Source organism: Conger conger, chromosome 4 (genome assembly GCF_963514075.1).
Source record: "Conger conger chromosome 4, fConCon1.1, whole genome shotgun sequence".
In the NCBI taxonomy this organism is placed as follows: Eukaryota; Metazoa; Chordata; class Actinopteri; order Anguilliformes; family Congridae; genus Conger; species Conger conger.
The window spans coordinates 31,436,271-31,464,067 of record NC_083763.1 but is presented as its reverse complement, the minus strand read 5'-3'; the positions used below and the strand labels follow the sequence as shown (position 1 = coordinate 31,464,067).

The window sequence follows — 27,797 nt, the reverse complement described above, 5'->3', positions numbered from 1 at the left end:
TACTATTTGCAGAGTGATCCGACAGACCATGTGTATTCGTTGTGTTGTTGTTTTTATTTTTTTATCTTTAATTGTTTTACCGTAATTAACAGTTAGGTAGTTGGGTAGCCATCCATTATTAGTTTAAGGTACAGCCCTTCTCTGTCGCATTCCAGTGTTGGATTGGCTAACATTACTTGAGAGGCCTCTTGAGTTGGGAGTGTCTTTTAGCTTGCTAGCTGCCAACCCGAAATTTAGGAAGCAACCTGGGCTGGCAGAAAATAGCTAGCTAATTAGATAGATAGCACACTAACATCAGTTAGGGGCGCTTTGCTAACTTTTTGTAATCTGTTCTTTAGCTAAACTAAACTGCTTTCACAGCTCTTTGAACGGCGCGAGTAGTGAGGTGCTTTCTGTGGGAAGAACTTCCTCAATTTAGTTAGCGTTAGCTAGCTATTGTTAGCTACTAGTGGAGCATAAAGATGCCTACGTTACGGGACAGCACTATGTCCCACCCCGGCGATAATCCTCATCAGGTCCGAGTGAAAGCTTACTATAAGGGGTAAGTGGAAACCGCACTTAACGGTGGCTACGTCTGTGGGTGGACACTAACGTTAGTTGACCTGCCGGCTAGCTACCTGCTAGGTGAAACAACCACTTACCTCCCCTCATTGGCTAACGTTACCTAGCCAGAATTGTGTGATTTTAACGAGCCAGTTAACCAGTAAACTTAGCTAATTAGCTAACAAGGTAGTCAAGCGGGCTATTGAACCTGGTAACGCAATTGACCCCTTGTTATTTAGCTAGCTAGTTTGGTAACGTCAGTGCTGCTATGCCTCACCTAGTCACCACCGTACTGTCACGTTAATGAGCCAGCTACTAGTAGGCTTGGCGTAGTAAATCGCTAGGTAACGTTAGCTAATGAAAAACTGCTGTGTTACATAGAGCTAGCCATTACAGACTTAACTAGCACTAACTAGCCCTGATTGCGAGTGGGGAACAGTTGCTAGCTACTACGTCTGAGATACAAGTCTCATATGAATTGATGCATTACTAGCCAGGGTGTTATCTGTTCAAATAACATGTTGGATCATACAAGCTTGCTAGGTATATATAGCGATAGTATATACCGTGTTAGGATTTTAACGTTGACAAAGTTAGGTTACGACTCGGTAGTCTACTAAGTCAATTTACTATGAGCATTCTTCTGTACGGCATTGCTAACCAGAACTTGTTTTGTGCATGGAGACGTACTGCTGTGGTTAAATTGCATCAATATCTTGCCAACGTTTTCCAAGAACTTGGGTGTACACTGTATTTCACTGATATCCTGGTATGGTGTTCTCTTAACGTTAGAGATAATTCTGTACAGCGCAGTATCGTTATCAATGAAACGAATGATCCATTGGCTCCTTATCCTGACCTAGACTATGTTGACCTGGGCTCTCACGTCATTCTCCTTGTTTGCTGCTGGTTAGTGACATCACATTTCAGACATTTTCACCTCCCGAATGCTATGTGTGCAAAATCACGTATGAAACATACCATGGCTTGAATTTAGACACGACAGGTCGGCCAGCTATGCGACTTCATGCTAACGTTACTGACAATCGCCAGTGGCGTCATACTCTCAATTACAGGGATGATAGTGGTCTGTGAGTTAACTGGTCCAGAATACACCATTGCCAGGCGTCACTACCGTCTGTGTTATGGTCGTCAGGGTCTTATTAATCTCCTTAAGAATTAAGGAATAATATTCAATAAAGAAAGTAATATTCAATGCAATCCATTGGGGATTTGTATTCTGAGCTGACAGATCCGAACCAGGGAGTCTTTGGTTTCACTAACTAGTCCTATGTCTCATAATGACCGCTAGCTTGCTGATTATTATTATTGAACAAGGCTAAAGGTCTTTTGGAACTAATGATCAGAAAATCTTATTCATAGTAGTTTCTCTCTCTTAGCCATCTCACTGCTTACTTGCTAGGGTGTAACATCATGAAATTGTGTGGGGACATGTGTAAAGAAGGATTTTAATTATTTGACAAGTAATTGTATTCTGAAATGCAAGTAGTCCGTACATGAAGTCTTGCTATTGACTGTCATCTGTGTGTAAAGATTGCGTTTGTGTTTTGCCAGAACTGGACCAACCAGTTATGCCAGTGCTCTCTGATGGTCCTGACATACACCCTCACTCACTCTCTTACTCACTTGTATGTGGTTTTCTGAATGGAATCATCTAACTCTTGCTGACACAGTAGCTGAAAAAAATTTAATCAATGCCTGAAATGCACTGTTAATCACCGACTTCATTTGTGCCACAGATCCCTAATTTGTTATCAATGTCTTTTCTGCTGTTTGAATCATGAGGCTATGTATGTTTGAACTATTTTTCAATGTGGGTGCTTCACTGGAGACTAATCTCTTGGGGAGGTTCAATGCCATGTTGATTTAATAGGAGGGTGAAATATGTGTGAGATTTCGATTCAGTAGGGCAAGCTCCAATCAAGCCTGTGTTCAATCAGATGAATTGGTTAATTGGTTGTTTATTTCCACTTGCCTGATATGGGTGTTCGATAGCTACAAATTAATTTCATGAAAAAAGTCAACTGTTTTGTGGTATAATTTCCCATTTGTTATATAGCCGAGCCTACTATTGGCTTTTAGACATTATGTGATTTATGTAACTTTTGTTGAGTACAGTTTTCAGATACAACACTGAAAAATCATTTTTCATTGTCATCAAATTTTCCACTTTTTGAGTGGTCAGAAGAAAGAAGTTGGATTTAAATGATGCCACGGGCCACACCTTATGGCTTTCCACAGAGGATATAAATCAGTGGGGAGTGATTATCAGCATTTACGTGAAGTTTACTTCCCCTCCATTTCTCTGTTCTCCCCCCAGAGATTTGGCATATTTCCCCAGGGCCATACTTTCAGTGTGTATTCGACGCTTATGGCGACGTGCATCCACATTATCACAAGTATTTTCCTCAGTGGTGGACTATTGGTTAAGCCCGGGTACCTGCTGGTTGGTAAGTGCAAAAACGGGTCCAGACCCATTCGGAACAGAAGACTCAGCCCCAGCACTCAGAAAACTTTGTCAGTGAAGTTAGGAGACATCATCTGACTGCGGTGTGGTAGCAGGGGTTCCAGGAAGCTGCAGGTTAAAATTGCAAGTGCCCTGCTGTTGCTGCCCAGATTTAATCCTTAAAAAAAATCAATTTTGCCATTTTTAGCCACCTACATAAAAAAAAAACAGACTAATAAATGTAGAAAGAAAAAGCCGCAATGCTTGATTTTTTTTTGCAATCTTTCTTCAAATCTGGCTTGTGCCAGGCATGTGCCAGCTTCACTCTCAAACGCTTACATTCTCACGGTTATGCTCTTATTTGCTTAGAAGATGCTCTTGTCCTAAGCAGATATGGGTCTAATATGTTATTGTTGTGGATTCAAATACTTTTCTACGCTTTACTGAGCTTGTCTGGTGTATTGAAACCTATGAAATACTCTCGAAATATGCAAACCCTGCCTTCTGGTCCTCTTGGTTGGCTCAGGTGCACTAGACAAGATCAGTCAAGCTCATAAAAGTATTTGAATCCAAAACGTGTATGTATTTCACCCATGTCTGGCCCTGAGTGTGCCAGCTGCGGATACAGCGAGATTGAGGTGATGGAGGTGACGTCAGAGTGCTGGCAGACATGGAAGAGCGGGGACAGCCCAAAACCCGCAGAGGGGCTGTCGGCAGTGATGAGCCTCCGAAGGTTTCTGAGAAGAGGCAGCTGCTGCTTTCGCCCTTTACACTGGAGAGAGAGAAGAGCCTGCCCAGTGTGTAGCTCAAGCAGCTTCTGTGAAGCGCTCTTTCCAACACAAAGACCCCCCTGTTATGGCCCTGTTAGAACTAAAGAGGACAGGAACTGTCCACAACGGGGACTAAACGGTTTGCTTTCCAGGCGCATCTAGAGATCCGGGATGATTAGTAGGAGGAAGTGACAGGAAGAAAAGCAACCTTAGATTAAAGATGTCAATTCTTTTTGTATTCCCACTTCGGCTTATATTCATATTTTCCCAGTGGTCTACGCCCTACGCTAAAAGCAGAAAAATCTTTTGGCAGACCTTTTTGCTATGGGTCGCCAAATCAAATTCCCTCTGATTGCCATCCTCCAGCCAAATGCAGATTAAAGCTTGTCTTTGGTCCTTGATTTTATTTTTCCATCTCCATTTTTCAGTCATTTGCTACTGCAACATTTTTCTGTTGCCAGTGTTTAAAAGTGGCACTTGGTCTGCTTGACAATTCTTGTATTACTGCTTTTGACCAATCAGCGATGTTTAGTTCTGCAAGCTCCACCCTAACAGCCGACCATCAAATAGTGCTACCCCGCGAGCAGGGACTAAGAAGGGGGATAGGAACCATGCCCCAGGGAGCGAAATTGGCCCGGGTTCCTGGAGTTGGAAAACCAAAATCCTGAGTTTCGATAAAGGTTCTTCTGGTGGAAAATGGCCATTATCTTTTCCAACCTGTTCAAGGGCACTTTGTTGCACCCCTGCTTTCTCAGCTCTCCCTGGATGGGTGTTTGAAGGTCTGTTTTCTTGCATTCACAAGGTCATGGTCCCACACTGTTTGGCTGTCGATGGAAAGGTTTCTCTCTGCCCATCAGCAATGCTGTCTGGTCTTAATAGCAGCTCTTTATAGGAGTGGACACAAAAGGGTGATGTTTTAGCTGTGATGAAGCTTAAGGGAGGCGGTCTCCTGTCCTCAGCCAGGCCTTTATCTGGGAGTCGGTGCCTGGAGCTCTAAAGAGGGAACATGGAGACGATGTGCAGCTGAGTGACACTGCATTGTCAGTGTAAGAGGGTGCATATGTATTGATGTGTGTGAATGTGGGTTTGTGTGAACTGGATGTATACTTGCATTTATACTGGCAGTAGCGCTGTGTGTGATTTTGTTTGAGTTGCTTGTGTCTTTGTGCGAGCGTGCGTGAACATATGTTTGCATGTTCCATGTAGCCTGTACTTAGATCAGCAGTGTGTGTGAGTGCCTGTGTGCGTCTACCTCTTCTTGACACTTCAAGCACAGCACGGTAGATGGGCAGACTTTACAAACAGTGCAATGGAGCCCCTGGTGGCTTTTGTGGAGCACTGCAGCTGCTGCTGTCGTAGCGACTTCCCTGGCATGGCTACCCTAAGCTGGGCAGATGGGACGGCAGTGCTCCAGAGGGGGAATTAAGCACTGTGGGCCTGAGGCCTCCCTGGCTTTTACGAGCTCATCAAGCAGCAGACCCAACTGCTTGTTTACTTAATTTTCTCTTTACTAATATGATCAGTCATTTACAAATGACTGAAAACTATAGAAAACGTCCTTGAAGGTCCAGGCTTGGTTCAGGGTAGAGCCTCTGGTCAGAGCCATACCACCCAGAGACCCTGGGCACAGCCATCTGGATATCTTATGTGACTACGTTTCAGTGCGTTTCACACAAAATGGAGGATGCTCCATCCTTTTCTTTTCCCAACTTGCCCGCAGTGGGCAGTTGTTTTGTTGTGGGGAAAAAGATAAATAAATGCATTTTCTTAGATCACATATGAAAATATATTAAAAAGGTAAAAAATAAATAAAAAGATAATATGAAATGTGTTCATACTGTTGCAGTTGCTAATACAAGGATAAAGGGAAACATGGAAAAAGAATATGGATTAACCTTTCTTTAAGATCCACATTAGCCATTCTTTCTGAGGAAATGCTTTGGAAATGTGCATGAAGGCAGCAGAAGCCCCATCAGCATTTCCTGCTATAAGCCCCCCTGTTGGTGTCATTGGGTAGATGAATGCTTTTACCCCTGTGATTATTTTACTGTTGTTTTCCCCCACCCCTCTCACTTTTATAGCCATTCTTTAATGAAGTCTGTTGTGTGGAAGTGAGGGTTTTCCTTAATGAAGGCGATATAAAGAGTTTGTGGAGCTCTGCCCGGGGAATATTGGCTCTTGTGTTTTTTATGACCTCCTGGGTCCTGCTCGGAGCCTCCTCCCTCCTCTGCAGTTCGGATGGTTTCCGCTTTCGTTTTTGTCAGCCATCAGAGTGAAAGATATATTCATGTTCAAGCTCTTTCCTACCATCCATGCCCACTGCTCAGTTATCCCCGACAGCGTCTTTCAGCTTGATATTCCCACGGAATAGTTTTTAGTTGGAGTAATTTTTGTCCCCATTGACTCTGGTTTACCCGAGGCTTGTTTACCCCATCTGGAAAAGGTACCCCGTCAGCTGCTTTGCGATGGCACCGTTGTTAAAATGCACTTTAGCGAATAAACCCTGATTGATAGATGGAGGGATTTATTGGAATGCACTGGCCCCCTGTAAAAGCAGGCCCTCGTAAAGAGCAAGCAGGGGAGTGGGAGACTCGTTCCTCATCCCGGCCCGCCCTCCAGCCTCCACGCACCCCCATCACCTGGGTTTACCACGCTGCTAACGCCTGTGTGCGTCTATAGCCGTGGCTTCCATAACCAGGGTCCTGAGATTCTGTGTGAAATAATTCGCTTGTGTTCTTCGATTCACAAACAGCTGCGCTGTTAGATCCCTGTGCTGCTGTGCGCCCTTGCTAACCGACTCACCAAACGGACGCGGTGTGATTAAAAACGGGTTTTGCGGTCTGTGTGCATTGAGCGCATTGCCCCCCCCCTCCCAGCTGTAGGATCCACTGAAGCAGTGACCCCAGATGGCGTATGAGTGCAGGTGGTTGAGTGGGGGACGGTTTAATGGAGGAACTGGGTCTATGCTGCTGTGGTTTCATATTCCCTCTGCAGTACCGCCATTGTGTCCTTGAGCAACAACCGTTTGACTAGCCTATAAACGGGCATGTCATACACCGAGTTACCGACCAGCCCCTAAACCCTCCCGCTAGACCAGGGATACTCAAATCTAGCCCTCAGGGACAGTACTAGAGCTGGTTTTCATTCCTACCCTCTAATTACGACTGATTTAAACTTGTGGCACCAGGTTAGTTAAATCTCTGGCCAGTCAGTGGCACAAATCGATCCAATCACTATCAGTTCAAGAGAAAACCACCGATACTTCTAGCCTCAAGGGAGTGATTTTTAGCATCCCCAAACCGGTACTGGTTAGATTTGCGTGTTCACACCCAACATCCTCATGTTACTGAAACTAGAGAGAATATAAGCCTAAAATTAGAGGTTGTTAAGCCCTTGAATACCCACTTTAGACTAGCTTGCTACTCTGCAGTCTGGAGCAGTGATATTGCATTTACATTAATTTATCAGACGTTCATTGCTTTGTATTACACCGGTGCAGACATACAGAGTTTGGCAACAAACATTACTAATGCTAAAATATCCCAAGATCCTTTTCTCTGCGTGTGACCTGTTCTCATTGGGTACAGAGGACAGAGGAGAGAAGGTACCTGGGGAAAAGATGCTGGGATAACAGTGGTGTTTCTGTCCAATCTCCCATGTGGCAACTGAGGAAATTGCTGAAATGAAATGAGTCTGTTTGCATATTGTGACCTTGGAATTATAAGGTTCTATCTGTGTTCTAAGATATTGAGCTTCAAGATAACAGTATCCCATGAGCTCCAAGCAGAAACCTTTTAAACTTTGCATTTTTTGATGCTTTTAAACAGTATTTTTGGTAAAACTTCGCACAAGTATATTTAGTGCCCTATTTATGACACACACTAATCTTTGTAAAAATGTCAGTTAGAACCTTATATTGGGCTTTTCCGGTTGTCACTTTGATGATAAAAGTGGAAAAGGCACTCAATATCAAAAATACCCTTGCCTTTATATTTCATCAATGGAAAGTGTGTTCCATGTACTTTTATAACCCCTCTAGCTGTTTTTCTTTGTGAGGAGCCTGTGTTTGATGTCAGTTAAGGCATTGGTTCTCAAACTCGGTCCTGGGGGACACCCGTGTATGCTGGTTTTTGGTTTTACGGTTGCTGAACACATTGGTTTAAATTCTTTCATAATCTTTCCTCTATTTCCTTAACAGAATTTAGGTTTGGCTCATTATCTTTGCTTTGTCTTTCAGTTCTTTTTCTGCCAAATTGATCATTTTAGTGGCCAGGTGTCCACACTGTCACCAATTAGGGAACTATTGATTCACCTCGGTCTTTAATTTGATCAGTAAATTATTTAAACCACTATTTATTCATCACAAAAATTAATGTTTTAAGTTAAATGTTTGCATTTGCTGAAAACCTCAAAATTCAGGAAATTACATTTATCAGCCCTAATGCTAACATCAGCCTGCTCTCCAAGGTATTTGCTAATTTCTCTGACAACTGTTACAGCCATGTATAATGCCTACAGTACATCTAACGTGTTCACCACTGGGCAGATTTTTTAAGATTCAAACCTCTCAAAGAGTTCATAATCTTCGAGTAGTGTACTGTGAAGTGTATTGGCAATTTTAAAGTTAGGGGCAATGTACTTATTTTGCACTTTTCTGAAGCATGCTTTATTTCCAACCTGCCTATGTGTCCTATTTGGGACCACATATATTTTATCACTCTTTTAACCTAGCTTGTCTACAAACTGTCAGCACGTAGCATAGCATTTTAAAGTCCAAACAACTGCTTGGACTCAAGGATAAACTGATTAGAATTAGGTGGTTTACGGTCAAGGTCGCTGTGACATCAAAATGTTTTGCTTACCACTATAGCTGAGAAAACGACCTTGTTATTTTGTTTGTAGATTGGTGATGTAATCATTAGTTGATATTTTAGAGTTAGTATCAAACACTTTTTGTTTGAATGTTCTTCAATTGTTATTGGTTTGACAGAGAAGAATGATGGTACAAATCAAATAAATTCATACATTGTTGTTTAAACGTCCATTACTCTGCCTTTAACTATATATTCCGGTTGTAATTTTTAAAAAGAAAAGGTTTTCAACATTTAATGTTGTTTACATTATAGGTAATGGCACATTAACTCTTTTATTAAACAATTAAGCTATACTTGTGGATTCATCAAGTTTAGAAGTTAGTTATTGCTGGACAGACAGGGATGTAAACTGCAACTTGACTGGTTGGTGGAGGCATACAACCACTAGGCAGTTATTTCGCTCTAGTTTATAAACTAAGTCAGAAAGTAATAATGCTGGTATGGCATGGCCACGCTGTCCTGGCGTCTTGAATAATGTCTAATGTGTTCTGGTGTTTCTTCAAAATATTGCGGGAGAGGAGATGCCACAACACCTTGTGTAGACTTTGTGTACATGTAAGGGTCTGGCCGTGGCTTTGGAGAGTGCTGAGGGAAAGAAACAGGCATGCACTGATGGTCATAGAAAGGGCTGGAACAGATCAGAGTATTAAAATGCAGTCTCTCGTGCCATAGTCTAAAAAGTAAGTAGTGACATTTTGTATCTTGATTGTCTGAAATGTGGTTTTTGAGAAATGCATGTCTATTATGTCTATTTACTTACTTGCATGGTTAAATAGAAATGTCGTGAAGGATTCAATGACTGAAGCCTTAGAGCTTGATTGTATCCAGTTCCTTTTCTGTGTAAAGAATCAGGACAATGTGTCTTGCAGGGACATCATGATAAACCACTTCGAGCCTTCCATCTCCTTCGAAGGTCTGCAGGTTAAAGTGCGAGAAATGTGCGGCATGGACAATGACCAGCAGTTCACCATGAAGTGGATTGATGAGGAAGGTAGGACTGTGTTTGTGTGTGCGCGCACGTGTATGCATGTTTTTATAACTGTGCATGTCCATACTTGTGTTTGGGCAGTCCAGTGTTTGTGTGTGTATGTACACTCACCGAGCACTTTATTAGGAACATTTTTACTTTATTACATCTACTTATTCATGCGATTATCTAATCAGCCAATTGTGTGGCAGCAGTGAAATGCATACAATCATGTAGATACAGGTCATGTATCTACATGATTTCATGTGTGTTCACATCAACTATCTAAATGGGGGGAAAAATGTGATCTAAGTGACCATGGAATGATTGTTGGTGGCAGACAGGGTGGTTTGAGTATCTCAGAAACTGCTGATCTTCTGGGATTTTTCTGCAAACTAGTCTAGAGTTTGCATAGAATGGTGCAAAAAAAAAGGAAAGAAAAAAGTGAGCAGCAGTTCTGCAGACAGAAATGCCTTGTTAATGAGAGACGTCAGAGGAGAATGGCCAGACTGGTCAAAGCTGACCGGAAGGACAGTAACGCAAATAACCACACATTACAACAGTCGTATGCAGAACACACTGCACATACAATGCATCATAACTCTTAAGTGGATAGGCTACAGCAGTAGAAGTCTAAAAAGTAAGTATTAAATGCCTAATAAAGTGTGTGTATGGATATGTGACTATTCGGTGACTATTCTCATAACAATCTATTTCAATGTACTTTTCCTGTAAGTTTTCTCTGTAAAAGTGTCCGATATACAAATATAATGTAAACGCAATTGCATTCTGTTGTGACAGTTTGAAATCTTTCATGTTGTCGCCCTCACCCCTTTGTATTACCCTATCCCCGTAGGAGATCCCTGCACCATATCATCCCAGCTGGAGTTGGAGGAGGCACTCCGTCTCTACGAGTTGAACAAAGACTCTGAGCTCATCATACACGGTAAGCTAATGCTTTACGCTCCATGTAGGGCCCTGTTGGTTTCGCTACTGCCCAACGGTGTAGTGCTGAAATGTTACCAGGGAATACTCTTCAGCACCAGCTCCCCTGCAGCCCGTAAGTGTGCAGTGCCTGAACATTAAACACTTGAAAGGCCAGAGTCGATGCCATCGGTCTTCAAAATGTAAATTATTCCAAGGCTGTAAATGCAATACTTTTCCTAAATATTTTGCCTTAACATAACTTTTTTGAAATTCTGTGAAATCAATTCAGTAAGGAAATACAGGCAGATCAAGTACTGGTATCCAGGTGTGAGTGTGTCAGCATCCTCCAGCATGCTGTTTAGGAACTGAATAACCAACGCTTTGATGTGAATGGCTTAATCTTGAGCTATAAAAACAAATTTTGCACATATAAACAAACCGTACCAATTAATTGCAATTGTTTAACTCTCGTAACGCTGAGATAACACCTCCAGCATTTTTTTGGTTATTTCGTTTTTTCACTGAAACATTGAACTACATGATTGAGATACATAAAGAAAGCTGCCCGAAATGCAACAGACCTGTGTACAGCGCTTGCTAACATAAAAAAAAAAAAAAAAGCTTTTTCTGTGCTCCACAGAGTAAGAGTAAGAGGAGAAAGTAATAGTGGGACCATGGAAGGGGCGAAACATGCTGCATTCATTATATCTGAAGAAGTTACAAAGTGCAATATTTTTAAAAAGTATTTCTTTAGCTGGGGCGGCACGGATGGTGCAGTGGGTAGCACTGCCGTCTCACAGCAAGGAGGTCCTGGGTTCGAATCCCCATCGGCCGGGGCCTCTCTGTGCGGAGTCTGCATGTTCTCCCCGTGTCTGCGTGGGTTTCCTCCGGGTACTCCGGTTTCCTCCCACAGTCCAAAGACATGCATGTTAGGCTGATTGGAGAGTCTAAATTGCCCGTAGGTATGAGTGTGTGAGTGAATGATGTGTGTGCCCTGCGATGGACTGGCAACCCGTCCAGGGTGTATTCCTGCCTTTCGCCCAATGTATGCTGGGATAGGCTCCAGCCCCCCTGCAACCCTGTTCAGGATAAGCGGGTTCATATAATGGATGGATGGATTTCTTTAGCTACTTTTTCCATTTTTTCGCTGCTTCGCACATTTTGGTGCTTTTGTCAGTGCACCTGTAATCACCTGTGCCTTCACACATTTTTCCCTTATATAGCCTATGTAACAATACTGTTGTAATTCAGAAGTAAAAACATTGAAATTTGATTCAGTTGTATCCAAAAATAGTTCTGTAAATTTAGGTTTATAATCTATATCTCATAATCTTTATTAAATTAGCTCGCTGTGCAGGCAGAAATCAATGCGATAATGGTGGATGAGCCTGACACCCACCGGCGGTTCTAGGTAGCAAAAAAAAAACCTTGGCCTTTGTAGTGTTAAACTTAAAAGGTCTACTTTTATTTATTTATGAAGCACTCTTGAGACATGTCTGTAACACAAAGTGCTTTACAGAAATATGAGTGTAATGTAAACAAAACAGGACTACAGAAATATATATCACAATCCTGCCTGACTCTTCTGTTCTGTTCTATTCTTTGTGCCTGTCAGGCAATCCCCTTCTAGCCTCCCCCGGATGTGCGTGCTTGCCATCTTGTACTGAGAAAGTAGTAGTGGAATAGTTATTATTTATTTATTATGAAAAAACACATTTAGTACAAGTGCAATGTTTTTGCCAATTTTCTATGCGTGTACAAAGATTTCTTTCTCTATACTCTGTGTGCTGTCAGCTAGTCAGTAAATGGATGAATATTGGCTGTGTGCTCTCAGATGAGAGGTCGCTGTAGAGTTTGAGCGCTCGTACAAGTTTAGGCTTAATATACCTTAAACCTTCATCAGGGAGGAAGTTTGTCAAAACGTGTCGAGATTTTCAATCCTATAATAGAATGCCCTTTTATTTTTTATTTTATTTTAAGGGATACTCCTTCAGCCAACTTTGTTAGGAAGGTTTTCTTGCCAATTTGAGGTGACTTATTTTTCCCATGGTCCAATAGATTTGTCCAGTTGGTCTGTTGAATAACCTACATCTCTCTGCGAGGTGACAAAATTATAACTTGGGTGGTCTGTCTTTCTCTCTCTCTGGTAAAGTAGATTTAAGGTGGTCTCTCTCACATGTGCGTGCTTTTCCACTGTCCCTTGAGAACTACAGTGACGTATAAAGCCTGATATACATTATTATTATTCTGTTGAATAACCTGTCTGTTTTCTTCTGTCTCTCCTCAGTATTCCCCTGTGTGCCCGAGAAGCCTGGCATGCCGTGTCAGGGAGAGGACAGTGAGTATGTCTAAAATGGTTTTAACTAATATGTGAATGTGTGCTTTTTAAAATTAGTGTGATTGTGAAACAACACACTACTGTTATCTGAAAGTTTCATTTATTCCGCCAGTTTTTTGTCCACGTATGTTCAGTTTCTAGAGTGGTAACTGCTGGTATTCCTCTCAGAGCTGCCATTATCTGGGTAATTTTGCCCCTTTCCTGATTTTCTCTATTATTGAATATTTGTCACATTGAATGGTTTCAGATCTTCAGGCAAAATGTAATATTAGACAAAGAGAAACACAAAAAATATTTTTTAAATAACAGTAATCAAACCCCAATATCACCCCTGTGAAAAAGTAATTGTCCCCTTAATTCTAGTAACTAGTGCACAACGTTTAGCAGCAATGACTACAATTGAACACTTAATGTGAATAATTTTAGCCCACTCTTCTTTACAAAACTGCTTTCATTCAGACAAATTCATTGGTTTGGTACACGAGCATGGTCAAAGGAAATTCCTGATGAGATGAGAAACAGTTGTTGAAAGGCATCAGACTGTATATGTATATGCAAGTGTATTTCAGGCTCTGAGTGTCTGCCGTGTGAGCTTATCTTTGTATCTATTGGTGCAAGGGTGTTTCTCTTGTATGAAACTGCTGCATTTGTGTCTTCCTTTGTGTTCCCTCTATTGATTGGGTTTCTATCTGTCTTTCTGTACAAACATGAGTGTATGTGCATGAGTACAGGTTGTTTTGTCTGCCGTGATGATGACCTTGGAATGGCCTAAAGGCCTGGCAGCTGTAGAGTCTCTAGGCACGTGTGTCTCGTGTATGAGTGGGATGAGTGGGAAGGGGGAGAGAGGTTGTAGAGAGGTGCTCGATGGCAGGAGACCAGGGGCTACGCCTGGTCTTACGTCCGGTGCAGAATGTACACAAATTCCGACTTAAAAAATACATCTGTTGCACCAACTGGGCGTAGTGTACATTCTACGACTACTATGGGGTAGACGTAAGTGAAGCTTTCTCATTATTCTTCAATTCTTCTTTCAGATTATGATTAAAATCAACAGCAACAACAACCTCTGAGTATGGCACGTCTACTTTTTTATTGATTGCATAACCAGCTCGCTTTTCCATAAATCCTCTCCGTATGTATGGGGATAGTGAGCTAATGCTTGGAATTGAATGCCTTCATTCCCGTTGGGCTGAGCTATTCAAATGAATCGACAAGCCCTCATCTCAATGTGAGCAGATCTCTGACCGGTGGGTGTATCAGAATGCAGGAAAATTTTGTTAGCTGTAGAAGCTTGCTGAGTAAAATCCAGTACAGCCGTTTCATCTTCCATTTTTGGGCTATGAGATTTTCACGCACATTAGTCTCTAGAGTTTGCAAAGAAAAATAAATCCAGTGAGCAGCAATTCTGCAGACAGAAATGCCTTGTTCATGAGAGACGTCAGTGGAGAATGGCCAGACTGGTCAAAGCTGACAGGAAGGTGACGGTAACGCAAATAACCACACCTTACAGCAGTGGTATGCAGAAGAGCATCTCTGAACACACAACACATCATTAAGTGGATAGGCTATGGCAGTAGAAGTCTAATAAATACCCAATTACGTGTTCGGTGAGTGTATATCAACGTGAACACACATTGTCTCGGCTGGACGTAGCTGCGCCAAACAGTATTTTAAGATGGTGCAACAGGCGTATTGATCGCAACATTGTACGTAGCTACGATCTACTTAAGTTAACTTCAGTTAAGACCAATTTTCTTTTACGTCTAGCTGGTGCAACCGGCCCCAGATGGAGCCGAGGGTGTAGAATGTGCCCCAACCTCCTTCCACAAAACTCTTTCATCCTCAGAATCCATATACCGGCGGGGAGCACGTCGCTGGAGGAAGCTGTACTGTGCCAGTGGACACACCTTCCAGGCCAAGAGATTCAACAGGGTGATGCTTCGTGACTCCTACTCACTTTACTTAAATATTAACCTGACCACAACAGTGAATTAACCAGTCAGCATTGTGAGAAGATGCATCCATGAACTTCTAAACCTCCACCGAAGATGTGCCCCTGTGAAATGAGTAGATTCGTGTTTAAAGCTGTACAACTATGCAACCTGTTCTTGTGAGAAACCATGCTTAAGGGAGTGAACTTAGATCTAATGTTTGTCTAGGATAGGTGCTTATTTATGATGGCAGGGCTGTGCAGGGTAGATGCCTATGGCAGTAGAGCTGTGTGTTGGGCTTATTTAGGGACACTCATGCCCAAAGCGCAGGGTTATCTTGGTTTGCCTGACAGTGGAGCTGTCTCTCCTGGCTTCTTTCTTAGCGGGCGCACTGCGCCATCTGCACAGACCGGATATGGGGCCTCGGACGGCAGGGCTACAAGTGCATTAACTGCAAGCTGCTGGTGCACAAGAAGTGCCACAAGCTGGTGTCAATGGAGTGCGGCCGGCACGTAATCCAGGTGAGAATGCCGTACTTGCACTTTTCACACGCCCTGGTATTGATGGTGATTGTGTGGACTGTACCAGTGTAGGGCAGGACACGTTGTGCTGTCTTTGGGCTTTAGCAAATATTGCTGAAACAGCATTTAAGCGGGAAGGTGAAGAGGGTGATTTTGGCTCGATACGTCAATTTTGGAGCTTGATAGCTCCAATTAAACTGCTTTTAATTCGTTTAGATGTTTTTATACCGTGTGAAGTATAGCAACAGAAAAAAACCAGCCATTTTCTAAATCACACATTTCCTTTACGAAAAACGTACATTTTTCCAACTGAACTTGATATAGCTACCACATTTCACATGGTGCTTCCTGACCAAAAAAACCAAGGGGTTAATGGCTTTGGTTGAGAAAATATAGTTGGGTTTTAATAGGAGCTCAAAACAATAGTATAGCCATTTTGATTGGTTGAAAGGTTTGAAAGAGTGGGACTGAAATCTACTAGGACACGAAAAGTGTTTTAACTAATATGTGAATGTGTTCTTCTTTAATTGGTGTGATTGCGAAGCAACACACTGCTGTTATCCGAAAGTTTTATTTATTTTGCCATTTCTTTGTCCGAATACTCCTCCCACATTTTTCCAGCTATCGACACCAAACCAAATGGAAAACGTCCAGTTTGATCACAACAGCTTTTCGATATTCCCATTAATTTCTGAGATATTGAAGGTTTCCCTTTGAAAAAAGTCCCATAGGAATGAATGGCATTCAGTTTATAGAGTGGTGACTGCTGGAATTAAACATTTTTGGGCATGCTTTTTTTAAACTGCCATTACTCACTCAGTTTTGGGAGTGCATACATGTATTGTGCATCAAAATGTTCAGTGTTTCTATACTTATACTTTTTGAATTCTGACAATTTGTTTCAGCAAATTCTTCACACTCTAGCCTCACTGTAACTGACGTTCTGCAGTTCCACATAATCTATGCAATTGAGCTGTGTGCTCAAGGAAGCCGGTGATGTCACAATAGCCTCTGCCTTCTAGCAGAGTTCATATATACTCAGTGACCACTTTATTGAGTACATAGTATTTATATAGTATTTATTGAGTAGTACCATAGTATTAGCTGTCGTAGCAATTGTCCACTGAATTGCTGTGATTGCACAATAGCCTCTGCCCTCTAGCAGAGTTCAAATACACTCAGTCACTTTTAATGCAAATATTTAAACACCATAGTATTAGCGGTAGTAGCAATAGTCCACCAACTTTCCACAATCACACTCCACATTTTCGTTAGGAAATACACATCTCTTGTTATTTATGAGCTTTCTCTCGCTTTCTCTCTCGTGCTCTCTTGCTCATGCCCCCTTCTCTCTCTGTCTGTAGGAGCCAATGATGGGTCCAATGGCTCCAGCAGGCACTCAGTCAGATCACCTTGACCCAGGTACGCAGTGCCGTGTGTGCCCTGAAGACCATGGGAGTGGGAGTTTGGTCTCAAGCAGCAGGAATGTTGTTCTGTGTGTACTGCTTCAAGTTCATGTTATATATGTTATTGTCATTCCACAATATCTAGGACGGGACTACAGCGCAGCATAAAGGGCAATAAATACAGTGAACAGAATGTACACACATTAGAAAATACAAGTGCAAAATTACAGTTAAGAACAATACACAGTAAATACAAAATATACACATGCATTTTTACTGCTTCAAACTAAAGCTCCCAGAAAACTACCGACTTAAAAACAAACAGAAACATGAGAACCATTGAAAACAAGGATGAAAACAAGTGCCGATTATGTAATACAGTATATAGACAGCCACGCTAATTGAAACCAATGGGGAAAAATTCTACCATGCAGGGCAGTTTTGCTCCCTACTCATGCTCATTTGTGTACTTGGTCACATGCCTAGTTACGTGTACAACCAAGAAATGCTAGGTAAATAATGTGCCTCAAAGAATGAACTAATGAAAGACGCTTGGGTAGTTGTCAAACAAGGGCGCAATGATTTTACATCAGAGCATTTGGGAAATAAAAACATCTACTGTATATCGCCGTCTGTGTGCTAGGGGGAAAGTTGGACCTTGGGAAAATAAATATGTGGCAGATATTGAAGGTCAGTATATGAGTGGAAATATTTAACATTTTCTGTCAAACATGAATGGAGATCAACGGGAAAATAGTTTTTTTATGAGAAAATATTGGTATCATTAGGGGGCAACTTCATATCAATTGGTCAAACAAACTCGAAAGCTTGGTCCAACTGGCTGGAGCTGCTCTGTGTGGTTCTCTGTGTGAGAATGGTCATTTATACGCATTTCCCTTCTCATTCTGCAGGGGACAAATCATCGAGTGAGAGTCTGAACCACGTTGGAGAGGAGAAAGAGGTGATTTGATTTTCATTTCCCAATTGCTGCTGTCTTGTTAGGTCGCCTGAGCTTGTACTCGTAATGTGTCACCAGAGTAGGAGTACTGACCTGATGCTCAACCAGCATTTGTAAACTGACTATTTCTAGGATTAGGATTGAGGTCTTTCTTTCACATATAAAAAAGTGGTTCGGCACACCGTGCATTTGTCACATTTTGCATTTCGGGGCTCGATGACCAAAGTTCATAACTGCTCATGTTCACATGGATATTCCATACACATGCATATGTATAAGACTGAGAACACTTGCATGTATGAACAAGTAACAGGACTTGCTCCTATATTTACAGCGCTATGAGTAAGTTTAAAATGGCATCACTCTTGGATCACACTTGGGGCGACATGGCTCAGGCAGTAAGAGCAGTTGTCTGGCAGTCGGAGGGTCGGCGGTTCGATCCCCCGCCCTGGCTGTGTCGAAGTGTCCCTGAGCAAGACACCTAACCCCTAAATGCTCCTGACGAGCTGGTCGGCACCTTGCATGGCAGCCAATCGCCGTTGGTGTGTGAGTGTGTGTATGAATGGGTGAATGAGAAGCATCAATTGTACAGCGCTTTGGATAAAGGCGCTATATAAATGCCAGCCATTTACCATTTACCATTTACTATTCTCTCGTTACTGCCTATCCTTGCTCAGCCAAGCTCATTTGCACAGGAGCAAGAGTTTGGTTGTCGCTTCCTGTTTTGGGCTGGACTCAAACTGTAATAACTCTATTAAGCTCTAAAGTGATGCGCAACAGCTATATTTAGCTGTACTGTGAAAGAGACTTTGGAGAGGCACAAGAAATTCCCTGTCTTGTTTTCCCATGTGGGGTGTTCCGTCAGAAAGCAATCACTTATTCAAAATTTTGATTTGAATTTTTTTTTTATATGTGAACTTATATGAGAGACTGCTAGAATGTGCTTTGATTAACCTGAATGACCAACCATTCAGGAGTCAGTAAAACTGACTTTACAAAATTAAACAGAAAAAATTAAATGTTCTCTTAGTATCAGAACGCTTACAAAAATGATTACCCACAATTTCAATACTTTTGGTCCAAAATAAATAAATATTACTTAATTTAACATACTTAATATTTATTAAGTAAATGAGTGTTTTATATACAATATATACAATACATTTTTCTACCATGTGTCAACTCGCAACCCACCTCAACACCTTCCACAGCCAGAGTTTGAGAACCACTTGTTTGGTCGGCCCTTTCTCCCTCTTGCTCTCCGTCTCGCACAGAAAGCGAGAGCTGGGAAGAGAAACGGCTTTCTGCAACCATCACATTGATTTCCTTTGTTGGAGTGACCCTTCTTCTGCGACACGCTGACCACAACTGGCCTATTAAGCAGCCGACTGCCGGCATCTGAATGAAGTACAGAGTAAGGGGAAGACGAGGAGCTTGCGGTTCTTTAGGAGCAGACTCAGGTCAAATAAGTTCACCCTTTCCACAACAGCAAACGTCCTGCATTACTAACAGTTTTAAACGTGTTTTTGAGCTTTTCATATCATGCTGTCGCTTTCAACTTTGTTTGCGAAACGATTTCCCACATGACATGACGTATGCTTTTGCCTGATTATCAGATGACATTGCTAAATGTTAACTCAGAGCTGACCACTGGAGGGGGAGGGGGAATTGGGCTCTGGGGGCACTTTAGATACAGTACTAAAACCAGGAAGAGAACGCTGATGGGCTTTTAAAAGGAACATGACTTTTCAGAATGAAATTCTTTGATCATCATCAGTATGCAGTTAGCAACATCTTTCCATGAAAATTATCTGGGATCAGCACGAATGTCTTCTTTTTAATAAAAAAAAGAAAAAGATTTTTACACCAATTCCCATGGTGCCTATTCTCCCTATTTTCATTGTAGACACACCACTAGTGAGTACAACCCATGTTGTCGGAGGATAACGTTTTTGCCTTATTCTCAGTTTGTGCTTCCGCAGATGCTTGGTCTGACCAGGACTGGCCACTTGAGAACAATGAGAACTAGCCTGGAGCCAACAGAACTAGCTGGCTTACCCCATTATCATTCCCCGGCAACTATGACCCAATTGTTGCCTGGCCAATACGGACATGCTGCCATAGCTGGCAATGGTGTATCCGGGCCTCGAACACCCAGTCTATTTTAATTATTTACCCTTTTCTATTTCGATGGACAGCTCACGAAACTGAGTCACGCTGGCACTCAACTAGAATTAGCTAGTTTGCTGATCATAGAAAACTATATGCAAGATGACAACTCTCACATTGATGACTCCAAAACCAGCCCAGTCTGCAGGAGCTATAGCGTGATTCAGTTGTACATGTACGACCATGGCATTTTGGGACTCGACAACCAAAGTTATTCATTGGAGTAGTTCTTGGTCCATACCCACGCATATTTAGAAAACCTTGAACGATTACATGTATGAACGATTAACATGTTTAATTTGCGGCTCTGTCCGTCATTTTGTAATCGCATGATATCTGAGTGAACATAAGGTCTCACATTTCACATTTCAAAAAAACCAACCCTTCTCAATCTCCGTGTCTGAAGCATTGACCAGAGCATCAGATAAATGTAAGAAAGTGTCAGAATGATGACGTCTGAGTGCCCCTCCTCTGCACGCAGGCCATGAACAGCAGGGAGAGCGGGAAGGCTGCGTGTAGCCTGGGTCTGCCTGACTTCGACCTGCTGCGGGTGATTGGGCGTGGCAGCTACGCCAAAGTCCTGCTAGTGCGGCTGAAGCGGACGGAGCGCATTTACGCCATGAAGGTGGTGAAGAAGGAGCTGGTCAACGATGATGAGGTGAGCACACCCCCCAAAAACACCTCCGTGCCACTCCGGCTCCAAGTTCTACACGGCTATTCCTGACCTCACTCAAATATGGTCAATGGTTGGCATTTGTATAGTGCCTTTATCCAAAGCGCTCTACATACACACACTCACACAGCAAGGCACAGACCAGCTCATCAGGAGCATTTAGGGGTGTCTTGCTCAGGGCCACTCAGGGACACCGGCAACCCTACGACTGCTAGATGACAGCTCTTACCCCCTGAGCCAATGTCGCCCCATTACACGCCACACAGCTCACTGACCTCACCAAAACACCCAACTCACTGACCTCACTAAAACACCCAACTCACTGACCTCACTAAAACACACACCATACAGCTCACTGACCTCACTAAAGCACACACCATACAGCTCACTGACCTCACTAAAACACACACCACACTGCTCACTGACCTCACTAAAACACACACCACATAGCTCACTGACATCGCTCAAACCCTCCTGCACTTTCCAATTCTCTTCTTCATCGCTCTCTTTCACTCTTCTCCTCCCTCTCAATCCCTCCCCCCCCAAGTTTATTTTTCTTGAGTGACCTCCTTCTCTCTGATTCTGTGTCTCTGTGCAGGACATAGACTGGGTCCAGACAGAGAAGCATGTGTTCGAGCAGGCGTCCAACCATCCCTTCCTGGTGGGACTGCACTCCTGCTTCCAGACAGAGAGCAGGTGAGGGCCGAGCCAGGCTGTGACGCATTCACAGTAGACCAACAGGGTTTCTTTCCTTCACCATCAAAACTCACAGAGTCTCTCACAGGGCTCGATCCAGAAACACTCCCACCATCCGCATACGTACACCTCACAGGCACTCGCGCGCCATCGTATAGTACAGCACTCGCTGCACACACACACACTCACACTCGCACGCACGCTCGCGCACACACACACACAGCATTTGGGACAGCCTAGTTCCAGTCCTTGTTAGCGTAGGTCAGTAAGTGTGAATATGCTTTCCTCTCTTCTATCAGACTCTTCTTTGTGATTGAGTATGTGAACGGTGGAGACCTGATGTTCCACATGCAGAGGCAGCGGAAACTTCCAGAGGAGCATGCCAGGTGAGGCAGGTGCTGTGAGTAACCAAGTAACTCTGATTAACTCCCTGTTTAGTAAGTCAGCAAGATTGTTAACCGCACCCACAGCATGAGTCAGAGATGTATGGGTGTTGTATTGCCTGTAGTCCAATGTGTCCCCACCTCTGTTTCAGGTTCTATTCAGCAGAAATCAGCCTGGCCCTCAACTATCTTCACGAGCGAGGAATCATCTACAGAGACCTGAAGTTAGACAATGTCTTGCTGGAGTCTGAGGGGCACATAAAGCTTACCGACTATGGCATGTGCAAGGTGTGCTTGTGCTCCGCTGCTTTTAGACTTCAGCTTCATGCTGAATGCTGAACTGTGAATCACAAGGGATGGAACTGGCTAAAGAGGCTTGTGGGTAGTGTAGTTTATGACCAGCGGGGTCTTTGCTTTACAGGAGGGCCTACGGCCCGGAGACACGACCAGCACTTTCTGCGGGACGCCCAATTACATTGCCCCCGAGATCCTGAGAGGGGAGGATTACGGTAACTGAACTGGACACACACAAACCCTCTGGCTCTGTCTGTCTGGTGTGCCTAAGTGAATGCATATTGATGTGGGTTCTGAGAAGAGACTGAAGGCTGAATCACCCCCATTACCAGTCAGCCTGTAAGGTGGTTTCCCATCTGTTTCCTACCTTGTGTGATGTGAGGTAATGTAGAGAAGCAGGCTTTGTGTGTGTGTGTGGTGGTGCAGATGTGTACAGTTGTGTTCAAGCTCGTATCAGTCACAGTTGGGGCCAGCTTGGTAGGTACATTTGTGTGTTACTTCACGCGCTCTAGTCTGTAGCTTGAATTCAGCAGGAATCTAGAACAACTTGACAAAAGAGACCATAAGCGCATCCACTAGAGTCATTTCAGCAACAGTGCCAATGCGTGTGTTTTGTTTCAGGCTTCAGCGTAGACTGGTGGGCGCTGGGCGTGCTCATGTTCGAGATGATGGCGGGCCGCTCGCCGTTCGACATCGTGGGCAGTTCCGACAACCCCGACCAGAACACAGAAGACTACCTCTTCCAAGGTGCGTGCGGCAGCGAGCGAATCACAAGTTCTGGTTGTGGTTACATAGGTCCCGGTCACGTGACTCAAATTTATCTCATTTCCCACAGTCATTTTGGAAAAGCAAATCCGAATCCCGAGGTCCCTGTCTGTGAAAGCTGCCAGTGTCCTGAAGGGCTTCCTCAACAAGGTGCTGGATTCTCATGGTGCCTGTAACATTGTTGATGATTGTGATGATGGTAACGTTTTTAGGTGACCTCCCATCTCCTCTCTCTTTAGGATCCAAAGGAGCGGCTGGGTTGTCATCCGCAGACAGGCTTCGCTGACATCATGGGTCACCACTTCTTCCGAAGTGTGGACTGGGACCTGGTAGGCCAGCTATATCCTTTTTTCTCTGCTTTCTCTCTCCTTTGTCTCTTCCATGCTCTTTCTCTCTCCTTCATATCTCTCTCACATGCATGCTCAGTTGCCTAATCCAATCGCTATGAAGCAATGTCACAACTTTCATTTGAATCTGGCTTCAGATCAAGTGCAGCACAGATCTGAAGTGAGCTTTTCTTCTATCCTTAGTGCTCATCCTGCACTTGACATTATATCACTGGATTAACCCTTTTAGATGTAGAGGCCAAAGATTCAAGCTGCAACTGACTGACTTGCAGCATTCTAACCTAACCAGTGCACATCAAAGTGAATATATTGTGGGTCTGTTACAGCTGAATTCAGGCATAGTCGATCAAATTACCCTTATTCCCTTTAAAATCTGTGCACCTTGTGCACATCTGCGTACTGACATTTTCTGTGGTCTGCCACTGCAATGGAGACAGGGATATACTCATCAAAATATGTTTCTCCCAAGAAGTTTCTCCCTTGTGTGGGAGGTGCAGAATAAAGCTGTCACTTTTTCTAAAAGCAGAGCTCAAGCAAATCTCATAAATATGAGAATTTTTTTAAATTCAATTACAATTCTTTATTTTTTCCTTCTGGCTTAAATACACTATGGTATACAGTGGTCAGAATTCTGCATTTTTCACACCGAGAAAGCCAAAATGCAGGAAAAGAAATGTTTAAAGGTTTAAATGACCAAAACAATGAACCACAGCCAAATAATTACTCCTGTTTCTTAATGTTTTATTTCTCGCTCCTAATATTTACGTAGCCGGTGATAGCATTGCGAGGTTCAGAGAAAGCACGTAATTTCTATAAAAGAAAGAGATGTAACGCTCTCGGTAGCTTTGAAAGATTATGCATTTCAATTGTGTTCTGTGTTTGTTATCTTCGTATTAAAACTTTAAAACATCAAAAAAAGTTATTGTATTACAGCTGTATAATGTGCATTGCAAAAGACCTCCTCTACAACAAGATGTCACTGGTAGGCTAAGCTTGAATTAAAAAGCTAAATTTTTCATGCCCGCTGTGGCATTGTTACTATAGTCATAATGTGATCAGGTGCCGTCATGTACGGTTACCGGTTATTCATGTTTGTCATTGTTGGCCTTTTAAAGTTGTATTTGTATCGCCGATCATTTTCTGCCTTTGCGAGGGCATGCTATCCATTTATTGTGTTATTATTGTGGGCTTATTATGGCACAAATAGTATGTCTAAAAAATCTTTAGTCCACGTCTGTAAAAACAGTTTTGAAATATCCAAAAATGCAATATTCCATTGGCCAGCACAACCACTGGCTATAGTATCTTGCAACGCTATTGACGTTTTATTCAACAAAATAAAACCAGGGAAGATCATAAAAATGCGATGATGCTGGTCACAGTTATAAAATGATTCTGTATCAACCGTTGCTCAAACAAAAGAAAAATGTTTATTAATTCACAACAGTGGCAAGACTTATACTAGACTGAACTGACCAATCTCATATATAGGGGAAAAAGGTATAAACTTTTTGGCGGTTGGAGGGCCATTGCCACTTGCTTGCATTGCAGGTGACTTTCTCCATTGTAATTATTTTGTCTCCTGTGGCATAGAACATATTTGCAAATGGCACTCCTGAGGTGTGGTGGAGTTTTATCATCCCCTCCATGCATGCATGACCCACACATTAACTTTACTTTTAGGCTACCTAAACGGCATACCCTCCAAACAATAACATGGATTGTTGTTGATCGGTATTGAGCGCTACTACAACATTTCTAGTTAGCTTGGGAGGAGATGACTAATGCAGTTAATGCATATAGCTTGCATATGGCATTTTTACTACAGTCATGTCATCTGCATTTATTGTCATTCTTCTCATTACAGACGGGTTTCCAGAACTGAATACAGTATCACTGGGACCACAGTGCAGTAAACAAAAAGCCAATTAAAAAAATTATAATAATCTCTTAACCAAAATACTGGATATTAATACAATTCTGGAATTAACATTATAAAAAAAGATGTATGCATTTGTATGCCTCGATCTAAGGAATGCCTTGAGGGAATTCTTTCAAATTTGGCATACATGTCCACTTGGACTCAAGGATGAACTGATTCAAATTTTGTGGTCAAAGGTCAGGTCGCTATGACCCCACAAAGTTCTTACCTTACCACTGTAGTGGAGAAAACTGGGTTATTTTGTTTGGTGATTGGTGATGTAATCATTAGTTGATATTTTACAGTTAGTATGTAACACTTTTTGTTTTAATATTCTTCAATTGTTGTTGGTTTAACAGAAAAAAAGTATGATAAATTCAAATTAATTAAATGTTGTTTAAAGGTGCAATTTTATAAAAACATTTTAATAACCTAATATTGTTTTCTGGCTTATCATTCCACTACTCTGCCTTTAAATAAATATTTTATTAAACATTTAATGTTGTTTATATTATAGGTAACTCAAATGGCAAAGAAACGCCACATGGGGGTGACATGGCTCAGGCAGTAAGAGCAGTCGTATGGCAGTCGGAGGGTTGCCGGTTCGATCCCCCGCCCGGGCTGTGTCGAAATGTCTCTGAGCAAGACACCTAACCCCCAAATGCTCCTGACGAGCTGGTTGGCGCCTTGCATGGCAGCCAATCGCCGTCGGTGTGTGAGTGAGTGTATGAATGGGTGAATGAGAAGCATCAATTGTACAGCGCTTTGGATAAAGGCGCTATATAAATGCCAACCACATAATGAAATGAAATATATAAAAATAATAAAAATACATTAAGCTCTATTTAATAATATACCATTTATTGAACCCCGTGGGGTAATTTGCTCTCGTTCCTTCTTGTGGGATTTTATCAAAGTCTAATTAGACAGCATATGATCCGCAAAAATGGTTGCTTAACTTTTGAATAGATCATGCACACATTGATTGAGAGCCCCGAAATCAGACCTGGTCTGACTTGGCGGGCACCACAGGCATGAATCCAGACTATTCTAACGCGGCTTGATCTTCACTGATACACAACCCATCCCTGCCTGTCTTCCCATTTCAGTGGACAGTAAGTCCTCGAATTGCCAAACTCACTCAAGTGCTTCAAATGACAAAAAATCACACCATGACAAAAATGCCATTCTGCTAGTACGATGGCTCACCACGCACCATTCACCGCCTTTTGTGTTTTTAAAAGTGCTCCGAATGAACCCCCCCCCCCCCCCCCCCCCCTTATTGATTTCATGTACAGATGGAGCAGAAGCAGGTGGTTCCCCCCTTCAAGCCCAACATCTCCGGGGAATTTGGTCTGGACAACTTTGATGCCCAATTCACCAACGAGCCCATCCAGCTCACACCCGATGATGAGTGAGTGCTCCCTGCCCCCTAAATCCCCCTTCGCCCCCCTTCTGTTTTTCACCTATTGACATCCATTGATACATTAACCATTTATACAGCTGGGTACATGCTGAGGAAATTCAGGTCTGGTAAATAGTTATACAATGGCAGCTACTCACAGGGGAAGTGAACATGCCATCTTTACGAGAGAGAGTTTTCTTTGCCTTTATTATTTTAGTTTATTATTTTTACCCCGATCCCCTGAGGGTGAAAGGAAAATACTTTTTGTTTATTTTTGGTTGACTCTTTTTCCCTGCCCTGTTCCATATTATCAATAAAATACCAATGCAATCCAGAATTACAGCACAGAATTACATCTCCCTGTGTCCACATTCTGGTTTCAGCACCAAAATGTCACACACCGTGACACAGCCCTGAGAGGATAGATGAGCTGAACACAGGGAGATATAGAAATTCTGGATTGCACCGGCGTTTAATTGATGATAGGACGCACACGCGAACACAGACATACACAGAGGCAAACGTAGATATACGTAGACATGCAACACGGACAAGGGCATACACAGAGACACATGGACAGATACACGCACACATACTGTCTCCTACTTCTTCTTACCACCTTGTCACCCTGCCCCTCAGGGACGCCGTCCAGAAGATTGACCAGTCAGAATTCGAAGGCTTTGAGTACATCAACCCGCTCCTGATGTCAGCAGAGGAATGCGTCTGAAGAGCCCTCACCCTCACTTCGCCCCTTAAACTCTGCATGGGTCAAGATGCTGTCACTCTTACCAGATTCTGTTCGTGATCTCCTTCAAAAAAAAAAAAACCTGTATGTACAACTAGCTGGCCAATCAGCTGCTTAAAAATAGTTGCCAAAATTGATGTCGCTACTTGTCACTCAGCCATCGATGACCACAAGTCCTTAACGTGTTCTTTTTTTATTATATGTTCCTATGTTTTTTGTATAATGCAAACTGCTCCTTTCTGGCTGGTGACCAATAATTGTTTAAGGTCATTTGTAGGTCACTGGACAAGAAGAACCGTAAAAAAGATATGCAATGTCTTGTCTCTTGTCTGAAGGTGTTTGATGCCGGTTACACTGAAACTGTTACGCAAAATACTGACCCTATTCAGTAAATGGTGGCACTGTTAAAGGCCTGTTAATTGTTTACTGGTACAATAAGTGGAATTCATGTTTGCTATTACCAATTGAATATCTATCCTGTCTGAATTTCTTTTCCTCCTTTGGGGGGGAAATATATATATATACAGACAGGCTTTTTCTTTAAGACCATAGGCAGGACACCCATCTTGTTTTGTCTAATGAGCACAGAGCAGAAACGTTACCACAGAGCCCGTTTTCATAATTGAGTCTGAACGACTTGTTTGGCAAGTTTTTATGGCCATGGAGGGGATTAGTGTGGAGTGAGATGTGTGTGTGT

The 27,797-nt window shown here is 42.6% G+C and overlaps 1 protein-coding gene across 2 annotated transcripts; it reads left to right on the top strand.

Annotated features, from left to right (window-relative positions):
* Positions 1 to 170: 170 nt before the first annotated feature.
* On the top strand, positions 171 to 27,797 carry LOC133127294 (protein kinase C iota type). Of its 2 annotated transcripts, XM_061240066.1 has the most exons (18): positions 171 to 541; positions 9,524 to 9,645; positions 10,478 to 10,567; positions 12,836 to 12,886; positions 14,733 to 14,818; positions 15,201 to 15,338; positions 16,703 to 16,760; positions 17,656 to 17,705; positions 20,353 to 20,529; positions 21,143 to 21,240; positions 21,540 to 21,626; positions 21,776 to 21,911; positions 22,045 to 22,132; positions 22,539 to 22,664; positions 22,753 to 22,832; positions 22,922 to 23,011; positions 26,249 to 26,364; positions 26,995 to 27,797. In XM_061240066.1, exons 1-18 carry the CDS (start codon positions 462 to 464, stop codon positions 27,080 to 27,082), a joined length of 1,761 nt encoding a protein of 586 aa, XP_061096050.1. In that variant the 5' UTR covers positions 171 to 461; the 3' UTR covers positions 27,083 to 27,797. The 2 variants fall into 2 exon arrangements, with proteins under 2 accessions (XP_061096050.1, XP_061096051.1); XM_061240067.1 differs by lacking the exons at positions 171 to 541; positions 9,524 to 9,645; positions 10,478 to 10,567; ... (3 more) ...; positions 16,703 to 16,760; positions 17,656 to 17,705 and adding an exon at positions 18,743 to 19,162.

Excerpts from the sequence above, each read along its gene's own strand:
- LOC133127294 (XM_061240066.1), top strand. The coding sequence starts at position 462 with ATGCCTACGTTACGGGACAGCACTATGTCCCACCCCGGCGATAATCCT. Across the intron at positions 16,761-17,655 it reads GTCAGATCACCTTGACCCAG|GGGACAAATCATCGAGTGAG; the intron begins GTACGCAGTGCC and ends CTCATTCTGCAG. Across the intron at positions 22,833-22,921 it reads TGAAGGGCTTCCTCAACAAG|GATCCAAAGGAGCGGCTGGG; the intron begins GTGCTGGATTCT and ends CTCTCTCTTTAG.